Source organism: Thalassophryne amazonica, chromosome 9, assembly GCF_902500255.1.
Source record: "Thalassophryne amazonica chromosome 9, fThaAma1.1, whole genome shotgun sequence".
NCBI lineage: Eukaryota > Metazoa > Chordata > Actinopteri > Batrachoidiformes > Batrachoididae > Thalassophryne > Thalassophryne amazonica.
This window is the reverse complement of record NC_047111.1, coordinates 31,394,575-31,417,198: the sequence shown is the minus strand read 5'-3', so window position 1 is coordinate 31,417,198 and position 22,624 is coordinate 31,394,575. Positions and strand designations below refer to the sequence as shown.

General features: G+C 45.3%; 1 protein-coding gene across 1 annotated transcript in view; it reads left to right on the top strand.

Annotated features, from left to right (window-relative positions):
* The window catches only part of sgcd (sarcoglycan, delta (dystrophin-associated glycoprotein)), a 406,078-nt gene that overhangs the window by 125,649 nt on the left and 257,805 nt on the right, over positions 1–22,624 (top strand). Inside the window, exon 2 of the mRNA XM_034177860.1 lies at positions 12,401–12,502. Coding sequence (XP_034033751.1) covers positions 12,401–12,502 — 102 coding nt within the window. The remainder of the gene's footprint in view (positions 1–12,400; positions 12,503–22,624) is intronic.

Below are 22,624 nucleotides of genomic sequence, written 5' to 3'. Positions count from 1 at the left end.
CTATTAGACTGGGCACACAAGTGCAAAAACTATTAAAGTTGCTTTTAAAACAGCCTATTTGTGCATGATGTTTCTTGAGTTATTTCTTTAGTGTTTAAAAGTCGAACTCATTTTTGACTCTATTGAAGTGTCCGCAAGAGTTGAATTTGTGAAATTGAGCTCTTTGTCAGCTTGTGTAACAATGTAATATGATATCTCCTTCTGAAAGGCAGTGGCAGAGATAGCGACTGAAGTAAAAAATTCAGCTATTATCTGTCCCTGGTGATTATTCAGTCTGAGATATGAATTCGCTGTGAGCTGGAATCGCTGATAGTCCGCTATACATCCCGCTGAAGTGACACCAGCTGAATCTGTGGGTGAAATTCATCCAAACTGCCACGTCAGGAAAACACAAGTATGTTTCCTTTTTTACAGTAAGTTTTCATCATCAAAGTGTCAACGATTGAGTTAAAAAAAAAAAAAAACAGGCTGCTGGTTTCCACCTGGGCATGATTCACAATTGCGACACGTCCAGGACTCAGTCCTCTGTTGCCGCCACAGTTCCAGAATGTTAATCTGTTCTCCACAGCGGGGGGAGGATTACATGGAGGAGGCTTGAAAAGCGCCCTCAGATACTTTGGGATTTCGAGGGGTTTTGATCTCCATTTGCTCGTCAGAACCTATGGGATTAAAAGATGGCTAGAAAACAAAAAGTCTTTGCTCGAAGAGATCACATGGACAGATAATGTGCTTTTTTGTCTCCCTCTCACTCTCCTATCACACTGATGTCTCTTATCTTTGAAGTTATCCGCTGGGTGATATAAAGCATATAATAACTTGATGGCCACTGAGATGGGTGCTTCTTACAAAATCTTTTCTTATGATCACAGACTAATATCCGAGTTTCTCTAGTGTCCAGAATGTTGGCTTTAATTTGATGTTCAAGTGTTACAAAGTTGAGTTCAATCACATTATCCACATTAGAGATATTATCAGGACTACTTTCTTCCACCTATGAAATATAGTGAAGATTCGTCCCATCCTGTCTATGGCTGATGCTGAGACCCTGATTCATGCATTTGTCTCTTCTAGATTCGACTACTGCAATGTTCTATTTCTGGTTTACTGCAGTCCAGCATTAGGGGTCTCCACTTGATTCAGAATGCTGCAGCCAGACTTTTGACACGAAGCAGAAAGTCTGACCACATTACACCCATTTTGGCATCTCTTCTCTGGCTTCCAGTCCCAGTGAGATCAGATTTTAAGGTTCTGCTACTAGTCTATGAAATAGTTCACAGACCGGCGCCTCCCGACTTAGCTGACCAAATTAAACCCTACGTACCATTCTCAGGGTGCAGGACTACTTTGTGTCACTATGGGGTGAATAAAAAGTCTGCGGGTCACAGTTTTCTCTTATCGTGCCCCTGCTCTGTGGAATGATTTCCCTGTGTCAATAAAACAGTCAGATTCTGTAGAGACTTTCAAGTCTAGACTTAAGACGCACTTATTTTCCCTTTCGTATCACTAGCATACTGGCATAGTATGCTACTATGCTTTTTACTCTTTTAAATTCATTTTATTAGGAAACAGTGCGGGCCACAGCCTCAACTTTATCTAAATTCTGGGTCTTTTAGTGAAGCTTAGAACTAGTGACCGGTGATCACCTTAGTATTTCTTCTGTTTTTCTTCTTGCTTAATGCTGACAAATTATACTGTATTTGTTGTCTTTCTGCTGCCTGATTCTGTTTTTTTTTTCTCTCTCTCTCTGTTTGAGGCTTCATCCAAAGAAAGGTGTGGTGTCTGTTTCTGTAAACCTCCTGTTCTGTGCACTGGCAACATTTCCTGTATATTTGTTTTGTGAATTGTTTTGTAAATTATGTCGGTAGTATGGCCCAAGCAGAGGGTCACCCCTTTGAGTCTGGTCTGCTTGCGGTTTCTTCCACAAATTATCAGAGGGAGTTTTTTTCCTTACCACTGTCATAGTAGAGAACCTTGAATCTTCGACTGGACTGGGTTGCTTGACGCGAGGACGTTTCGCTTCAAATCGCAGAAGCTTCCTCAGCTAAAATTCTTGCTCTGGTGGTTTAACTTCTGTCTTGACTCTTGTAGAGAAGAATAATCAAGAAGTCACAAAAGCTGGAGTTTTAAACCTAACCAGACCCCTCCTACCGAGAGGCAGACTGCTATAGGCTGATGACTAAACAATAGCTCTAATTAGCACCTATTGTGCTCTAGTTAGCACCTTCCTAATGACAGGGCAGCTGTCCCTCTCCTGATGGCTCCCTTGATGACTCTGCTGATGACGTGAATGACTCATTACCATGAACAAAAGACTGAAACTGCTTTGACCTGAGTACCCCTTTGTAAACAGGGGATAAAGCGTGTCTCAGACCCCCTCCCTGGTTAAGGCTGGGTTTCAAACGTTTCACAAAGAATGCCTCCTTGACCCCTCTCTCAAACCATTTCTTCTGCAGTTCATCTGCATGGTTTGAGAAAGGAAAGCCTTTCTAGAAGGAGTTTGAGAACTCTGCTCTAAAAAAAAGTTCAAGTCTAAGGTTTTAAAAACATTCTGGACTCACACGCCATTTCAAATCATTATAGAAACTTTGCATAATTTCTTTCTACCCTTGAAACATGTCAGCTACCTTTTTTATAAACACTAGCCAATCTACAGCCCCACGGGCAATACACTACAACTGATCATCTGCAGAGGAATGGTCTATTTGAAGAGTTTCAGTCAGGTTTTAGAATTCATCATAGTACAGAAACAGCATTAGTGAAGGTTACAAATGATCTTCTTATGGCCTCGGACAGTGGACTCATCTCTGTGCTTGTTCTGTTAGACCTCAGTGCTGCTTTTGATACTGTTGACCATAAAATTTTATTACAGAGATTAGAGCATGCCATAGGTATTAAAGGCACTGCGCTGCGGTGGTTTGAATCATATTTGTCTAATAGATTACAATTTGTTCATGTAAATGGGGAATCTTCTTCACAGACTAAAGTTAATTATGGAGTTCCACAAGGTTCTGTGCTAGGACCAATTTTATTTACTTTATACATGCTTCCCTTAGGCAGTATTATTAGACGGTATTGCTTAAATTTTCATTGTTACGCAGATGATACCCAGCTTTATCTATCCATGAAGCCAGAGGACACACACCAATTAGCTAAACTGCAGGATTGTCTTACAGACATAAAGACATGGATGACCTCTAATTTCCTGCTTTTAAACTCAGATAAAACTGAAGTTATTGTACTTGGCCCCACAAATCTTAGAAACATGGTGTCTAACCAGATCCTTACTCTGGATGGCATTACCCTGACCTCTAGTAATACTGTGAGAAATCTTGGAGTCATTTTTGATCAGGATATGTCATTCAAAGCGCATATTAAACAAATATGTAGGACTGCTTTTTTGCATTTACGCAATATCTCTAAATCAGAAAGGTCTTGTCTCAGAGTGATGCTGAAAAACTAATTCATGCATTTATTTCCTCTAGGCTGGACTATTGTAATTCATTATTATCAGGTTGTCCTAAAAGTTCCCTAAAAAGCCTTCAGTTAATTCAAAATGCTGCAGCTAGAGTACTGACGGGGACTAGAAGGAGAGAGCATATCTCACCCATATTGGCCTCTCTTCATTGGCTTCCTGTTAATTCTAGAATAGAATTTAAAATTCTTCTTCTTACTTATAAGGTTTTGAATAATCAGGTCCCGTCTTATCTTAGGGACCTCGTAGTACCATATCACCCCAATAGAGCGCTTCGCTCTCAGACTGCAGGCTTACTTGTAGTTCCTAGGGTTTGTAAGAGTAGAATGGGAGGCAGAGCCTTCAGCTTTCAGGCTCCTCTCCTGTGGAACCAGCTCCCAATTCAGATCAGGGAGACAGACACCCTCTCTACTTTTAAGATTAGGCTTAAAACTTTCCTTTTTGCTAAAGCTTATAGTTAGGGCTGGATCAGGTGACCCTGAACCATCCCTTAGTTATGCTGCTATAGACGTAGACTGCTGGGGGGTTCCCATGATGCACTGTTTCTTTCTCTTTTTGCTCTGTATGCACCACTCTGCATTTAATCATTAGTGATTGATCTCTGCTCCCCTCCACAGCATGTCTTTTTCTTGGTTCTCTCCCTCAGCCCCAACCAGTCCCAGCAGAAGACTGCCCCTCCCTGAGCCTGGTTCTGCTGGAGGTTTCTTCCTGTTAAAAGGGAGTTTTTCCTTCCCACTGTAGCCAAGTGCTTGTTCACAGGGGGTCGTTTTGACCGTTGGGGTTTTACATAATTATTGTATGGCCTTGCCTTACAATATAAAGCGCCTTGGGGCAACTGTTTGTTGTGATTTGGCGCTATATAAAAAAATTGATTGATTGATTGATAATGGTTTAAGGGTTTTTCACACTGAGCCCAAAAATGCGGCACACATCCTTTTAAAACCCATTATTCTCAACAAGACTATTGATGCACAAAATCCAACTTGCGCGATGCTCTGTGGGAGAGCACTCGACCACTTCATGTCAAAGTCGACGCAGTCAAATTTCAGCTCAATCCAACATTCACCACTGCACGCTGTGTTTAATATTGGTTTCATTTTCTCAAACACAGCCATCTTGCTACCTTGATAAAAAAAACAAACAGTGTTTGTCATCAAACCACACGACAGAAATAAAATAGCATGTGTGCGACCCAGCACATCATCTCCATGGCTCATGACCATATTGGTAGCAAACACAGGAAGAGAACACAGAATGGCTTCTGCTTGCCAACACTCTGCTGTTATGGCTCCATCCTTGATGTTGACTGTGTGAGAGACAGAGAGACAAACACAGGAAAGAGAAAATAAAGAAATGAAAAAGGAAATTTGAGCAAACAGACTTTAAAGCTGACTTTTACAACAGAAAATTCAACTTAAGGCTCAGTAACCTTGTTTTCAGATGTTGGGTTTTATTAAAATGGAATATTTAAAAAAGCAATACTTTTCTTAACATTTGATGAATGTTTTGTGTTTCTATAGCATTTTTCCATCTGATGCAGACACTCAAAGCCCCTTGTGTTACATTCACACAGTCACACACATTTGCACACTGATGTCAGGGTGCTGCTGTGACTGAGGCCAGCAGGAGTCGCTGTGTAATAGTAGTCAGTAAACCTCACTCCCCAACAGCTTAAAAAATTCTTTAATCACAAGACCAGAACCCTGGGTTTTGACCTTCTAGTTAGAGCGTCCACCTCCCATGACGGAGATCATGGGTTTGTGTCCTGAGGGGAGCAACAGGGAGGAGATTAGATTAGATTAGATTAGATTAGATTAGATTAGATTAGATTAGATTAGATTAGATTAGATAGAATTTTATTAATTCCTTGGGAAGAATCCTTGGGGGAAATTGAGGTTCCAGCAGCATTGCATAGCAGCACACAAATATAAATATAAATACCAGACATACTGACCGCTACTGGTTTACGGGCTAGTACTGTTCCTCTCCTTCCCATCCTCTGTCTTCCTGTTACTCCTCCTCCCCTTCATGAGGAGTTGTACAGTCTGATGCCCTGAGGGACAAAGGAGTTTTTCAGTTTGTTGGTCCTGCACTTGGGAAGGAGCAGTCTGTGGCTGAAGAGGCTCCTCTGGTTGCTGATGACGGTGTGCAGAAGGTGACTGGCATCGTCCATAATGTCCAGCAGTAAGCTCATTGTTGTCTGCCACCATCACCAGATAGTCCAGCTTCATGCCAACAATGGAGCCAGCCTTTCTGAGTAGTTTGGAGTCAAAATTGCAACAGAAAGGCAACACAGTTGAGAGAGAGTACAAGTCTGCTACACTGGAAGAAATCTGAGGATTAAAGGTCTTACTCAAATTCACCTTAGTGCTTATCCCTGTTTTACACAGTTAGGTTCCTTTAGTTCAGGGGTGGCCAAGTTCGGTCCTCGAGAACCATCTTCCTGACACTCTTAGTTGTCTCCCTGCTCCAACACACCTGAATCCAATGAAAGACTCATTAGCAGACTTTTAATGAGCCTTTCATTGGATTGAGGTGTGTTGGAGCAGGGAGACAACTAAGAGTGTCAGGAAGGTGGCTCTCGAGGACCGAACTTGGCCACCCCTGCTTTAGTTACCTTCAGTTTGGGTTCCTGATTTGAATCTTCTCATGAAAATGTAAGACAGCGTAATGACCAGGGGGCTCACTCTCCACCCACCCAAATCAACTCTGTTTCTCATTCATTCACTTTCACTCCTCTTGATGTGAGAGATGTTCAAGGAGCTTTAAAGCAATTAGATCTTAACAAATCAGCTGGTTCTGACATGACTGAACCTTATTTTAATAAGCTCGCAGCAGAGGTTTTAGCTGAACCGCTAACATATATTTTTAATCTTACACTTTCTCACAATGTCATTCCCATCATCTGGAAATCTGCTTAAGTTCTCCTTCTATTGAAAGGAGGGGACCCCTCAGTTCTTAACAACTACAGGCCAATATCTAAATTATGTATTTTAGCCAATGTTCTTGAAAGGTTTGTCAGCAAACAACTTAAATAATTTTTTTGATACAAACAGTATTTTATCTCCATATCAGTCTGGTTTTAGAAAACAGGACAGCACAATAACAGCAGAAGTTAAGGTTGTAAATGACATTATCGAGGCACGGGACTGCAAGAAATATTGTGTTGCACTTTTTATTGATTTGTCAAAAGCCTTTGACACGGTAGACCATGTCACCATGACAGAAAGACTTTATAATATTGGATTTTCTGAGCATGCTATAGGCTGATTTTGTCAGCTAGATCTTAATGTGTCCAATTCGCTGTGTCTTCCTCTGCCTGAGACACTGTTGTTTTTGATATATGTAACCAATCTTTGTGACAATTTATTGATGCTTACCATTTATATGCAGACGATAGTCTTCTATTGTTCCTCCTCCTCAGTAACCAAAACTCTGGAACACCGGCAGTCTGCCGTTGTTCAGACCCACTTAATTCAAACAAGTGTCAAATGCAGGAAAATCTAAATGCTTGTTGTTTTTAAATGGCAAAGAACAATCATTTAATCTTCCTAAGATCACAATGACTCAAGGGGTTGAAATGGAAATAGTCACATGGAACAAGAAGGTATCATCACTGATCAGAATCGGTCTTTCAAAACACACATTGAAAACCATGTCTCCAAGTTGAAGGTCAAATTGGGTTTCTTCTTTAGGAACAGAACAAATTTCTTCATCAAGACAAGACAGTACTTAATATTAGCAACTTTTTTTTTCTTCAATCTCAGCTGGATTATGGTGATTTATTGCTTTTGACTGCTCCTGATCAGTTTCTTAAGAAATCAGACGCTGTGTATCACTGTGTCCTGCATTTTATTACTGACTGTGGATATCACTGTATTTTGTATGCTATTTTATATATAGAAACGCAATGCTATATACAACCCCTGGCAAAAATTATGGAATCACTGGTCTCGGAGGATGTTCATTCAGTTGTTTAATTTTGTAGAAAAAAAGCAGATCACAGACATGACACAAAACTAAAGTCATTTCAAATGGCAACTTTCTGGCTTTAAGAAACATTATAAGAAATCAAGAAAAAAAGATTGTGGCAGTCAGTAACGGTTACTTTTTTAGACCAAGCAGAGGAAAAAAATATGGAATCACTCAATTCTGAGGAAACAATTATGGAATCACCCTGTAAATTTTCATCCCCAAAACTAACACCTGCATCATATCAGATCTGCTCGTTAGTCTGCATCTAAAAAGGAGTGAACACATCTTGGAGAGCTGTTGCACCAAGTGGACTGACATGAATCATGGCTCCAACATGAGAGACGTCAATTGAAACAAAGGAGAGGATTATCAAACTCTTAAAAGAGAGTAAATCATCACGCAATGTTGCAAAAGATGTTGGTTGTTCACAGTCAGTTGTGTCTAAACTCTGGATCAAATACAAACAATATGGGAAGGTTGTTAAAGGCAAACATACTGGTAGACAAAGGAAGACATCAAAGCTTCAAGACAGAAAACTTAAAGCAATATGTCTCAAAAATCGAAAAATGTACAACAAAACAAATGAGGAACGAATGGGAGGAAACTGGAGTCAACGTCTGTGACCGAACTGTAAGAAACCGCCTAAAGGAAATGGGATTTACATACAGAAAAGCTAAACGAAAGGCATCATTAACACCTAAACAGAAAAAAACAAGGTTACAGTGGGCTAAGGAAAAGCAATTGTGGACTGTGGATGACTGGATGAAAGTCATATTCAGTGATGAATCTCGAATCTGCATTGGGTAAGGTGATGATGCTGGAACTTTTGTTTGGTGCCTTTCCAATGAGATTTATAAAGATGACTGCCTGAAGAGAACATGTAAATTTCCACAGTCATTGATGATATGGGGCTGCATGTCAGGCACTGGGGAGATGGCTGTCATTACATCATCAATAAATGCACAAGTTTATGTTGATATTTTGGACAATTGAAAGGATGTTTGGGGATGATGAAATCATTTTTCAAGATGATAATGCATCTTGCCATAGAGCAAAAACTGCAAAAACATTCCATGCAAAAAGACACATGGGGTCAATGTCATGGCATAGGGTCAATGTCAATGAGCAGATCTGATTTGATGCAGGTGTTAATTTGGGGGATGAAAATTTACAGGGTGATTCCATAATTTTTTCTTCAGAATTGAGTGATTCCATAATTTTTTCCTCAGAATTGAGTGATTCCATATTTTTTTCCTCTGCTTGGTCTAAAAAAGTAACCGTTACTGACTGCCACAATCTTTTTTTCTTGATTTCTTATAGTGTTTCTTAAAGCCAGAAAGTTGCCATTTGAAATGACTTTAGTTTTGCGTCATGTCTGTGATCTGCTTTTTTTCTACAAAATTAAACAACTGAATGAACATCCTCTGAGGCCGGTGATTCCATAATTTTTGCCAGGGGTTGTATATACACTCAACAAAAATATAAACGCAACACTTTTGGTTTTGCTCCCATTTTGTATGAGATGAACTCAAAGATCTAAAACTTTTTCCACATACACAATATCACCATTTCCTTCAAATATTGTTCACAAACCAGTCTAAATCTGTGATAGTGAGCACTTCTCCTTTGCTGAGATAATCCATCCCACCTCACAGGTGTGCCATATCAAGATACTGATTAGACACCATGATTAGTGCACAGGTGTGCCTTAGACTGTCCACAATAAAAGGCCACTCTGAAAGGTGCAGTTTTGTTTTTTTGGGGGGGATCCCAGTCAGTATCTGGTGTGACCACCATTTGCCTCATGCAGTGCAACACATCTCCTTCGCATAGAGTTGATCAGGTTGTCAACTGTGGCCTGTGGAATGTTGGTCCACTCCTCTTCAATGGCTGTGCGAAGTTGCTGGATATTGGCAGGAACTGGTACACGCTGTCGTATACGCCGGTCCAGAGCATCCCAAACATGCTCAATGGGTGACATGTCTGGTGAGTATGCCGGCCATGCAAGAACTGGGACATTTTCAGCTTCCAAGAACTGTGTACAGATCCTTGCAACATGGAGCTGTGCATTATCCTGCTGCAACATGAGGTGATGTTCTTGGATGTATGGCACAACAATGGGCCTCAGGATCTCGTCACGGTATCTCTGTGCATTCAAAATGCCATCAATAAAATGCACCTGTGTTCTTCGTCCATAACAGAAGCCTGCCCATACCATAACCCCACCGCCACCATGGGCCACTCGATCCACAACATTGACATCAGAAAACCGCTCACCCACACGATGCCACACACGCTGTCTGCCATCTTCCCTGGACAGTGTGATCCGGGATTCATCCGTGAAGATAACACCTCTCCAGCGTGCCAAACGCCAGCGAATGTGAGCATTTGCCCACTCAAGTCGGTCACGATGACGAACTGGAGTCAGGTCGAGACCCCGATGAGGACGACGAGCATGCAGATGAGCTTCCCTGAGACGGTTTCTGACAGTTTGTGCAGAAATTCTTTGGTTATGCAAACCGATTGTTTCAGCAGCTGTCCGAGTGGCTGGTCTCAGACGATCTTGGAGGTGAACATGCTGGATGTGGAGGTCCTGGGCTGGTGTGGTTACACATGGTCTGCGGTTGTGAGGCTGGTTGGATGTACTGCCAAATTCTCTGAAACACCTTTGGAGATGGCTTATGGTAGAGAAATGAACATTCAATACACGAGCAACAGCTCTGGTTGACATTCCTGCTGTCAGCATGCCAATTGCACGCTCCCTCAAATCTTGCGACATCTGTGGCATTGTGCTGTGTGATAAAACTGCACCTTTCAGAGTGGCCTTTTATTGTGGGCAGTCTAAGGCACACCTGTGCGCTAATCATGGTGTCTAATCAGCATCTTGATATGGCACACCTGTGAGGTGGGATGGATTATCTCAGCAAAGGAGAAGTGCTCACTATCACAGATTTAGACTGGTTTGTGAACAATATTTGAGGGAAATGGTGATATTGTGTATGTGGAAAAAGTTTTAGAACTTTGAGTTCATCTCATACAAAATGGAAGCAAAACCAAAAGTGTGACACAAAACTCCAGGTGACACTCTAACTGGTTGATGTGTGATGGGCCCACAAAACAGCCACTGCACGCCCTTGCATAATGTGAAGCATTAATCTAGCCACTTTGCACTGGGTGCAAAGGGGCTGGACTAAACATATGTTTAATTTTTGTATGGCACATGTTGGAAATGAGGAGGTCTGACTGATTTGCTTTTAATGACTGTGCGACATTGAGGATGGTGTAGACCTTTTGAAAGCATTCCTCAACCTCAGTAGGATAGCGTGTGTAGACTGGATGGATGGATGGATGGATGTATGGATGTCAAAGGGAAAAATTGTCAAAAATATTTTGTGTTCAGTGCTTTGGTGGAGCATATGCTGAAATGTTGATGGACCATGAACTGTTTTGGCATGACAAGTGCAACTTTGATGTCATTTATACAAGGGCTGTCAATAAAGTAACGGTCCTTTTTATTTTTTTCAAAAACTATATGGATTTCATTCATATGTTTTTACGTCAGACATGCTTGAACCCTCGTGCGCATGCGTGAGTTTTTCCACGCCTGTCGGTGACGTCATTCGCCTGTGAGCACTCCTTGTGGGAGGAGTCGTCCAGCCCCTCGTCGGAATTCCTTTGTCTGAGAAGTTGCTGAGAGACTGGCGCGTTGTTTGATCAAAATTTTTTCTAAACCTGTGAGACACATCGAAGTGGACACGGTTCGAAAAATTAAGCTGGTTTTCAGTGAAACTTTTAATGGCTGATGAGAGATTTTGAGGTGATTCTGTCGCTTTAAGGACTTCCCACGGTGCGAGACGTCGCTCAGCGCTCTCAGGCAGCATCATCAGCCTGTTCAAGCTGAAAACCTCCACATTTCAGGCTCTATTGATCCAGGACGTCGTGAGAGAACAGAGAAGTTTCAGAAGAAGTCGGTTTCAGCATTTTATCCGGATATTCCACTGTTAAAGGAGATTTTTTTAATGAAAGACGTGCGGACGGATCCGCGCGTCGGGACGCAGCCAACGCGACGCTCCGCCACAGGAAAAACACCTCTGTTGAAAGCCTTAAGGACAAGTTGGAACATGTCCTGCTGTTAAACAATTTCTCATATACTCACTCCACTGAAAGCCATCAAAAGCCGCCTGGATTTTACAAATGGTTATCAACACGGAGGTGTTTTTCCTGTGCCGCCGCACCGCGTCGGCTGCGTCCCGACGCGCGGACCCGTCCGCACGTCTTTCATTAAAAAAATCTCCTTTAACAGTGGAATATCCGGATAAAATGCTGAAACCGACTTCTTCTGAAACTTCTCTGTTCTCTCACGACGTCCTGGATCAATAGAGCCTGAAATGTGGAGGTTTTCAGCTTGAACAGGCTGATGATGCTGCCTGAGAGCGCTGAGCGACGTCTCGCACCGTGAAAAGTCCTTAAAGCGACAGAATCACCTCAAAATCTCTCATCAGCCATTAAAAGTTTCACTGAAAACCAGCTTAATTTTTCGAACCGTGTCCACTTCGATGTGTCTCACAGGTTTAGAAAAAATTTTGATCAAACAATGCGCCAGTCTCTCAGCAACTTCTCAGACAAAGGAATTCCGACGAGGGGCTGGACGACTCCTCCCACAAGGAGTGCTCACAGGCGAATGACGTCACCGACAGGCGTGGAAAAACTCACGCATGCGCACGAGGGTTCAAGCATGTCTGACGTAAAAACATATGAATGAAATCCATATAGTTTTTGAAAAAATAAAAAGGACCGTTGCTTTATTGACAGCCCTCGTAATCTGACAACCACATTGTTGATTTTTTTGCTAACTGTATCAATAGCATGAATGGAATTCCTGTTGCTGGTGAGTCTGTGATCTCAATAGTTGAAACATGGCATAAACTAATGAAGTGTTTCTGTTCTCCACAGGATGGTATGGGCAATCTCAGAATAACAGAGAAGGGCCTCAAATTGGAAGGTGACTCTGAGTTCCTCCAGCCACTGTATGCCAAAGAAATCCAGTCCAAACCAGTAAGTAGATCATGGAATGAAACACGCTAAAGCAGCAAAACCATTTTACCAGGCATGAAAGAATATGAAAACTCACAATATGTTGTGTGTCTTGATAAAGGCTTCACAACACATAATACTGCTTATAGAGGTGCACCAAAAAATTAATAATAATAATAATAATAATAAAAAGAAATAAGTCCTTTGTGTGCAGAGAAGAAATCAAGTGTTGCATCTATATTTTTGTTGAATGTACTGTATATAGAGGAATTAAAACATATAAATGAACCATTTTTGTATGATCAGAATATGCAATTAAATGACCAAAGACACTGAATAATAAGTATATTTAAATTTAAATGCAACATTGAATTATTCAGTTATGAACACAGGTGAGGATTTTGGGGGAATGAAGGCATGTTGGGGACTTGAGCCTCCTTCTTGGTTCCATTCCAACATGAAGCTGCACAACAGATGAGGCTTAAGAGTTGCAAAGGGTATCTGTGTGGCTACCCTCACTATCCTCCTTCTTTTAAAGTCACTGGATTTTAGAAGTTGCTACAGTAGACAGATTTATTACAGCACACTATCTATCTATATATCCACCCAAATTCAGCAATTCCTTTTGATAGACTTGATCACTTCACTCCACCTTTTAAATTTTCTGCTTCAGTCTTTAAATAAACCCTTCATTTTCATCTGTGCAATATTTCCCATCTAACATGAATTCACACCCCTGTCGTACCACCTTTTTCTTGTCTAAATGGTGTTAATGTCCTGCTGAGCTTCAGAAGTCAGTGTTTGCAGCTGCCTGGCCATCTCACAGTGGGATCTTCTTAATTCACAAGATAAACATAAACCATCAGCTTGGTTTTGAAGAGTGTGATTGCCCCATGATGGCTGAAAAGAGGTTCTGCACACATATTCAAATAAATACTGTGACACACAGAAGCATGTTTTTGCACACCATATTGTGGTTGTAATAATTTTGGACCTCACACCAGAGACGAGGATCTCGGCTCTTTACAGATCATGCTTTACAGATAAAATACTGCAATCCTGGAGTTAATCGTAGACCTACAGCTGGGTGATGAGCTAAAGGGAACAACTGACTAAATGAGTGTGGATCAGCACACAGAGCAACTCCCCCGCCCCCTGTCACTGAGCAGCCGCTTGCCCCCCTTTTGCTATTAAGATTAATTATCTGTAATAATATGGCTTGCTATGCAGTTAATTGTCCCAGCACATAATCAAAGAATACTGCATGCCAGTATTCCCATATAATGATGTTTTTGTAATATTTAATTTGATATGTTAACATGTTTAGCACCGCTTACCACTTTTAGCAGTTAAGTCAAGTCAAGTCATCTTTATTTGTCAATTCTGCAATGTGTGCACAGACATATTGAGAATTTTGTTTTGGACAAACAGAGAAAGAAACAGTAAGAACAGTTTTTTTTTCTTTTTTTTTTCTTATGTGCAAGAGCTATTAACAGCAGTAAGACTATACAGTGAGACAAATAAGTATTTGATCCACTGGTGACTTTGCAGGTTTTCCCACATACAAAGAATGGAGAGGTCTGTAATTTTTAACGTAGGTTCACTCCAACTGTGTGAGAGAGAATCTACAAATAAAAAACCAGAAAATCACATTTTATGAATTTTTTAAATAATTAATTTGTATTTTATTGCAATTTTATTCCAAAAGAAAAACAGGCCTTAATATTTGGTACAGAAACCTTTGTTTGCAGTTTCAGAGGTCAGTCATTTCTTGTAGTTCTTGGCCACGTTTGCACACTGCAGCAGGCATTTTGGTCCACTCCTCCATACAGATCTTCTTGAGATCTTTCATGTTTGGAGTTTCAGCTCCCTCCAAAGATTTTCTGTTGAGTTCAGATCTGGAGACTGGCCAGGCCACTCCAGGACCTTGAAATGCTTCTTACGGAGCCCCTCCTTAGTTGCCCTGGCTGTGTGTTTGGGGTCATTGTCATACTTGAATACCTAGCCACGACCCATCTTCAATGCTGGCCATACTTTTATTTATACCCACACTCTAGCAACATGTTATCAAATGTGTTTGAATGAAACAACTGAACCAAATAAGCACCGGTTAACACTTGTAGCAGCTATTTGTATCTTGATGATTGCATGTTGTTAATCTGCTATTACTGAGGAAATAAGATGGTCATAACTTTTTAATATCCATACCAAGGAACCATTACAAAAACCATGTGTAAGGGGCTGAGTACTAAGGCAGGAGGACACAGGTGTTATAAAGTCAAAAAGACCAGGTTTTATTTGCCTAAAATAAATCTGAAAATGTTACACAGAACCAAAAACAATAACTAGCCTTATAAAAGAGGTCAACAAAATGGAAGTTAACACAAGACAACATGAGAGCCTGTAGTAACAAAACTGACCCCAAACAATGGCACAATTTTTTTTAATTACCACACCCAACGTTATGAACACCACTTCTCAGTGATCGAAAATATGTTAATAAAACACCTAAACCAAAAGGCTGAGGTGTTTAACAGCCCATTAGCTGATGGTTCATTAATGGACGGTAAGATGGGGGACTGTTCAGGCTTTATTCATGATGCCGAGGTCAGACTGGGTATTGCCAACTCTCCCTTTAGTCATTTATGGCTTAGTGAGGATGTAATAGGTGTTTCATGGCATGTAATATTTGCCATGCGTTCATGCATCTACCCACTCCCCTTTTTTGGACATTTTTACAAGCAGAACACCCTAGACATTCCAACACGATACCATCATGTTTTGGTTTGAGTCCAAGTGTCTACAAAGAACAGTGTCTCAAACTCCATTTACTGAGAAGCCATTGGCTTGGATGTTCTTTCCTTGGGTCAACATTTGAGCACAACAAGGAGAAAACAGCTCCTGTATGATGATTGATGACTGTATTTCCATCCACAGGTCATGAGGGTTTCAGAACATCCACAGGAGAATTTGTACGCTTGTTACACAGTCTCCAATATCATCCTTAATAAAAATACATTGTTCACTAATTATCTGTTTTCCTGAAGGTGCTCACTGTGGCATTTGCAATGCCATATCTCCATCTGTGTAAAGGAGCCCCAAGGCTGTTCTGGAAACTTGTGGAGGATGAACACCTGCCTGAGACAGTTTGGGCTCTATCTTTACAGTAGATACAAAAATGAATAGAGCAGAGATTGCAGTTCCATCCAGCTTGTATCTCAGCACACATTACTAAATAAGAAGTGAGGGTGGGGGATGTTCTCTTATGAATTGCAGTGCTTCACTTTACAATCTCACAACACAGATATATGAAATACATGTCAATGAGGTGCAACGGCTTTGAACATAATTGCACATAAATGGTATTATCATGTGTTACCAGAATGATGACGCTTGTATGTACATGCATGAGAAAGGCAGAGAGACAGATAACAAAAGGGAGAGATTTTTTCATCAAAAGTGACAACTGTTTCTCACGATGGGCATATGAATGTGCCAGCTTTGTGCATTCCCACATAAGAGCAAGTGGTATCATGATCTCATAGACATAAACGTTAAGTGTAAAAATGTTAACTGCATCAGATTGAAAAAAGCAATGATATCTCAGATATGCTACAAAATGGAGCCCTTTTATTATAACATACTACCCATGTTGTGAAAGTGTAGGAACACGGACCCACAACAGGGGGCGCAAATGAACGGACAATGGAGGAGTCAAATAACACTGTTTTTACTGTTGTGAAACAGGCACAACAAACACAACCGATTACAATATTGAGACTGAGTTCAATTACAACGGTGTCGTGTGGGCAGGCTCGACGATAGGAGACGTCTGTCCAAGTCGAACCGGAACCAACCCGATTTCCTCTGCCACCGAACCCCGGGAATACTGGAGCCGCCAAGTCCCGAATTCCCAGGTGGCCACTGCCTCCGCTCGTCGGATCCGGTACTGCTGGCAAGGAACAGAAACAGTCAGGTGTGGATGCGGCTGCACCCAGCAACACGGAGGGTGGAGAGTCCACCTCCACCTCTCGTCAATAACAATCAAGAAGTGTAGGAAGGTGAGTACTTATCCAAATGTTGTCCGGTAGTCAGCTGTCCTACAAATAATCAACAAGAATTACAACTATAGTCACACGTATGTTTGGGCGGAGATTGTTACCTCTTTGATAAGGCGATATCTCGGCAAATGAGGTGGAGATGCCGTCCTGCTGATATACCTCCCTGTTGATCGGAATCAGCTGTCTCCAGTGATGGGTGACAGCTGTCATCCTGGCTGCTCCTGTAAGGCGGCAGCGCCCTCCGGTGCCTGGAGCCCGCACTCCAGGCAGGGCGCCCTCTAGTGGTGGTGGGCCAGCAGTACCTCCTCTTCAGCGGCCCACACAACAGGACCCCCCCCTCAACGGGCGCCTCCTGGCGCACGACCGGGTTTGTCTGGGTGGCGACGGTAGAAGTCGGCCAGTAGGGCCGGGTCCAGGATGAAGCCCTTCTTCACCCAGGAGCGTTCTTCGGGGCCGTACCCTTCCCAGTCCACCAGATACTGAAAACCCCGGCCCATCCGTCGGACGTCGAGGAGCCGGCGCACGGTCCAAGCCGGCTCTCCGTCGATGATCCGGGCAGGAGGTGGTGCCGGACCCGGAGTGCAGAGGGGTGAGGTGTGATGAGGTTTGATCCTGGAGACGTGGAATACTGGATGAATCCACAGTGAGGCCGGAAGCTGGAGCCTCACTGCGGCGGGATTGATGACCTTGAGAATCTTGTACGGACCAATGTATTGTTCTTGTAGTTTTGGGGAGTCCACTTGTAGGGGAATGTCCTTGGTGGACAACCACACTTCCTGCCCAGGACAATACGTGGGAGCCGGGGCCCGCCGCCGGTCTGCTTGGTTCTTCGCCCTCGTCCGGGCCCTTAACAAAGCAGAACGGGAGGCACGCCACACCCGACAGCACTTCCGTAGGTGGGCCTAGACCGAGGGCACACCGACCTCTCCCTCCACCACCGGAAACAACGGGGGCTGATACCCCAAGCACACCTCAAAAGGGGAGAGGCCGGTGGCTGATGACACTTGACTGTTGTGGGCGTACTCGATCCAGGCCAGGTGGGTACTCCAGGCCGTCGGGTGCGCGGCTGTCACACAGCGTAGGGTCTGCTCCATTTCTTGGTTGGCCCGTTCTGCTTGTCCGTTGGTCTGGGGGTGATACCCGGACGAGAGAGTGACCGTGGCCCCCAGTTCCCGGCAAAAGCTCCTCCAAACGTGCGAGGAGAACTGGGGACCGCGATCGGAGACGATGTCTGATGGTATCCCATGCAGACGGACGACGTGGTGGACTAGGAGGTCCGCTGTCTCCTGGGCCGTTGGTAGCTTTGGGAGGGCCACGAAGTGGGCCGCCTTGGAGAATCGGTCCACTATCGTGAGGATGACGGTGTTTCCCTGGGACGGCGGGAGACCCGTGACAAAATCCAGGCCGATGTGGGACCAGGGGCGATGAGGAACGGGCAGCGGCTGTAGCAAACCCGAGGTTTTGCGGTGATCGGCCTTGCCCCTGGCGCAGGTGGTACAGGCCTGGATGTAACCCCGGACGTCGGCCTCTAGGGACGCCCACCAGAAGCTCTGCCGGACGACTGCCATGGTCCTACGCACCCCAGGATGGCAGGAGAGCTTAGAACCGTGACAGAAGTCCAGGACTGCAGCCCTAGCTTCTGGTGGGACGTAGAGTTTGTTCTTCGGTCCGGTTCCGGGGTCCGGGTCTCGTGTCAGGGCCTCCCGGACGGTCTTCTCCACGTCCCAGGTGAGGGCGGCCACGATAGCGGACTCCAGGATGATGGGATCCGGGGGATCCGACGACTCCGTTTTGACCTCATCTTCATGTACCCGGGACAAAGCATCTGATCTTTGATTTTTGGTCCCGGGACGGTAGGTGATCCGGAAGTCAAAACGGCCGAAGAACAGTGACCAGCGGGCTTGCCTGGGATTCAGCCGCTTGGCGGTCCTGATATACTCCAGGTTCCGGTGGTCAGTGAAAACCGTGAATGGCACGGACGTTCCCTCCAACAGATGTCTCCACTCCTCAAGAGCCTCTTTCACCGCAAGGAGCTCTCGATTGCCGACGTCATAGTTCCGTTCGGCTGGGGTCAACCTGCGGGAAAAATAGGCACACGGGTGAAGGACCTTATCGGTCTTCCCGCTCTGGGACAGCACGGCTCCTATCCCTGAGTCCGAGGCGTCCACTTCAACCACTAACTGGCAACTAGGATCGGGCTGCACCAAAACAGGTGCAGACGAGAAGCGCCGTTTCAACTCCTTGAACGCGGCTTCGCAACGACCCGACCAGGTGAAGGGGACTTTTGGTGAGGTCAGGGCTGTCAGGGGGCTAACTACCTGGTTATAGCCCTTAATGAACCTCCTGTAGAAATTAGCAAAGCCTAGGAACTGTTGCAACTTCCTACGGCTTGTGGGTTGGGGCCAGTCTCTCACCGCCGCAACCTTGGGCCGGATCAGGAGCGACGGAGTTGGAGGAGATAATGAACCCCAAGAAGGACAAAGACGTGCAGTGGAACTCACACTTCTCGCCCTTCACAAACAGCCGGTTCTCCAACAACCGCTGCAGGACCTGACGTACATGCTGGACATGGGTCTCAGGGTCCGGAGAAAAGATGAGTATATCGTCTAGATATACGAAGACGAACCGGTGCAGAAAATCCCGCAAGACATCATTAACCAACGCTTGGAATGTTGCGGGAGCGTTTGTGAGACCGAACGGCATGACCAGGTACTCAAAGTAACCTAAGGGGGTGTTAAATGCCGTCTTCCACTCGTCTCCCTTCCGCATCCGAACCAGGTGGTACGCATTTCTAAGATCGAGCATGGTGAAAACTTGGGCTCCATGCAGGGGTGTGAACACTGAATCCAACAGGGGTAATGGGTATCGGTTGCGAACTGTGATCTCGTTCAGCCCCCTATAATCAATGCATGGACGAAGTCCGCCGTCTTTTTTACCCACAAAAAAGAAACCTGCGCCCATCGGGGAGGTGGAATTCCGGATCAACCCGGCAGCTAACGAGTCCCGGATGTAGGTCTCCATTGATTCGCGCTCAGGCCGTGAGAGGTTGTACAGCCTACTGGACGGGAACTCACTGCCCGGAACCAAATCAATGGCACAATCATACGGACGGTGGGGGGGAAGAGTGAGAGCCAGATCCTTGCTGAACACGTCAACAAGGTCGTGGTACTCCGCCGGCACCGTCCCCAGATTGGGCGGGACTCTGACCTCCTCCTTAGCCCGGGAGCCGGGAGGAACCGAGGAACCTAGACACACCCGATGGCAGGTCTCGCTCCACTGAACCACTACCCCGGACGGCCAATCAATCCGGGGATTGTGCTTCAACATCCAGGCAAATCCTAAAACCACACGGGAGGTGGCCTGGGTCACAAAAAACTTGATCACCTCCCGGTGATTTCCTGACACCACCAGAGTTACAGGTGGTGTCTTATGCGTGATCGGAGGGAGTAGGGAGCCATCTAGTGCCCGAACCTGAACAGGCGAGGTAAGCGCCACCAGGGGGAGCCCTATCTCCCTGGCCCATCTGCTGTCCAACAGATTCCCCTCAGAGCCGTGTCCACCAGTGCTGGGGCCTTCAGGGTTGAGTCCTCATAAAGGATCGTAACTGGGAGTCGTGTGGCAATGTGGGTGTGTCCCACGTGAATGTCTCGGCCCACCCCTAGCCCAGTCTCTAGGGGCGGGCGTTGGAGTTTAACCGCTCGGGGCAGTCTCTCATATGGTGCTCTATGGCACCACAAACAAAACAAGCTCCGTGGGCCCGTCTCCTCTGTGCATCTGGTGCCCTAAATGTTGCCCTACTCGTGTCCATAGCTTCGTCAGCAGGGGGAGCTGTGGCCCCACGGAGCGCAGGGGCCGTGGAGCGTGGGGAAGGCGGAGCGCGGTCGGAACCGGAAGGGAGAGGGACGGCGCGTGCCCGGCCACGCCCTTCGTCTCGTTCCCGCCGACGTTCTTCTAACCGGTTGTCTAACCATATGACAAGATCGATGAGCCCATCTAAATCCCGCGGTTCGTCCTTAGCCACCAGGTGCTCCTTAAGAACCAAAGACAGTCCGTTTACAAAGGCGGCGTGGAGTGCAGTGCTATTCCAGCCGGACCTCGCAGCCGCGATGCGGAAGTCGACTGCATAGGCAGCTGCGCTCCGACGCCCCTGTCTCATTGACAGTAGCACGGTTGAAGCGGTTTCGCCTCTATTAGGGTGATCGAACACCTGATCTGAGCTCCCTTACAAACCCATCATATGTCAGAAGGAGCCGTGTATTCTGCTCCCAGAGCGCTGTAGCCCAAGCGCGTGCCTCACTGCGAAGCAGGTTTATTACATAAGCTACTTTGCTAGCATCAGTCGCGTACATGACGGGACGCTGTGCGAAGACGAGCGAGCACTGCATAAGGAAATCTGCGCACGTCTCCACACAGCCTCCGTACGGCTCTGGGGGGCTTATGTAAGCTTCAGGGGAAGGTGGGTGGGGTCGTTGAACGACCAGTGGAACATCGCTGTTACGCACAGGGTCGACGGGAGGGAGAGCCGCAGCGGCGCCCGGGGGGCGCGCTTCCACTTGTGCAGCGAGAGCCTCCACCCTGCGGTTCAGGAGGACGTTCTCCTCGGTCATTAAATCCATCCGAGTCGTGAAAGCGGTGAGGATCCACTGCAACTCACCGATCACCCCTCCCGAGGACGCCCGCGCGTCCTGGTCTTCCATTGGCCATTCAACAGCCGGTTGACGCCCCTCGGGATCCATGACGCTGGCCGAGATATCCTGTTGTGAAAGTGTAGGAACACGGACCCACAACAGGGGGCGCAAATGAACGGACAATGGAGGAGTCAAATAACACTGTTTTTACTGTTGTGAAACAGGCACAACAAACACAACCAATTACAATATTGAGACTGAGTTCAATTACAACGGTGTCGTGTGGGCAGGCTCGACGATAGGAGACGTCTGTCCAAGTCGAACCGGAACCAACCCGATTTCCTCTGCCACCGAACCCCGGGAATACTGGAGCCGCCAAGTCCTGAATTCCCAGGTGGCCACTGCCTCCGCTCGTCAGATCCGGTACTGCTGGCAAGGAACAGAAACAGTCAGGTGTGGATGCGGCTGCACCCAGCAACACGGAGGGTGGAGAGTCCACCTCCACCTCTCGTCAACAACAATCAAGAAGTGTAGGAAGGTGAGTACTTATCCAAATGTTGTCCGGTAGTCAGCTGTCCTACAAATAATCAACAAGAATTACAACTATAGTCACACGTATGTTTGGGCGGAGATTGTTACCTCTTTGATAAGGCGATATCTCGGCAAATGAGGTGGAGATGCCGTCCTGCTGATATACCTCCCTGTTGATTGGAATCAGCTGTCTCCAGTGATGGGTGACAGCTGTCATCCTGGCTGCTCCTGTAAGGCGGCAGCGCCCTCCGGTTCCTGGAGCCCGCTCTCCAGGCAGGGCGCCCTCTAGTGGTGGTGGGCCAGCAGTACCTCCTCTTCAGCGGCCCACACAACAACCCATGTGTGTTTGGAGTGTAATTTGGAAAATATAGTAGTGTCAGCATTTGCAAAACAAGACAGAATAAATAAAAACATGCTGACATGACAGGAGACCCCACAACAGAGAACAGCACAGGCTTGTAAAATAAACAAGCTTTACTCTGTGACATTAAGCAAGCAGGGTTCAAGGCATGCAGGAAAAGCGGACCGCAAAGCAATTGTGTCCATGAAGGAGTTTGCAAATAGGCTATTCATCTGCAATGGAGGCCAGCAGGTGGTCCTGTACAGAAGAAGATAAATAAATTTCACTCTCCAAGGCCAAAAGATGTTCCAGCGACAGATGCTGGAGCTCATGGGTTTTAGCCTTGTGTTTAGAGCACCTGCATCCAATCCCAAAGGCTGTGAGATCACACCCAGAGTTGGGCACAGTGATGAAGGTAACACATAAACAAGCAGAGGGCCAGAACAGTCAATACTTATAAACGATGGGTGGTAGATTAAACTCTGTGGGCGCAGGAAGACAGTATGGGTTGGCAACAGCAAGGCAACACAGAACAAAAACAAGAAATCACAGATAGAGGATGACTAAGTCATTCATGACTTAG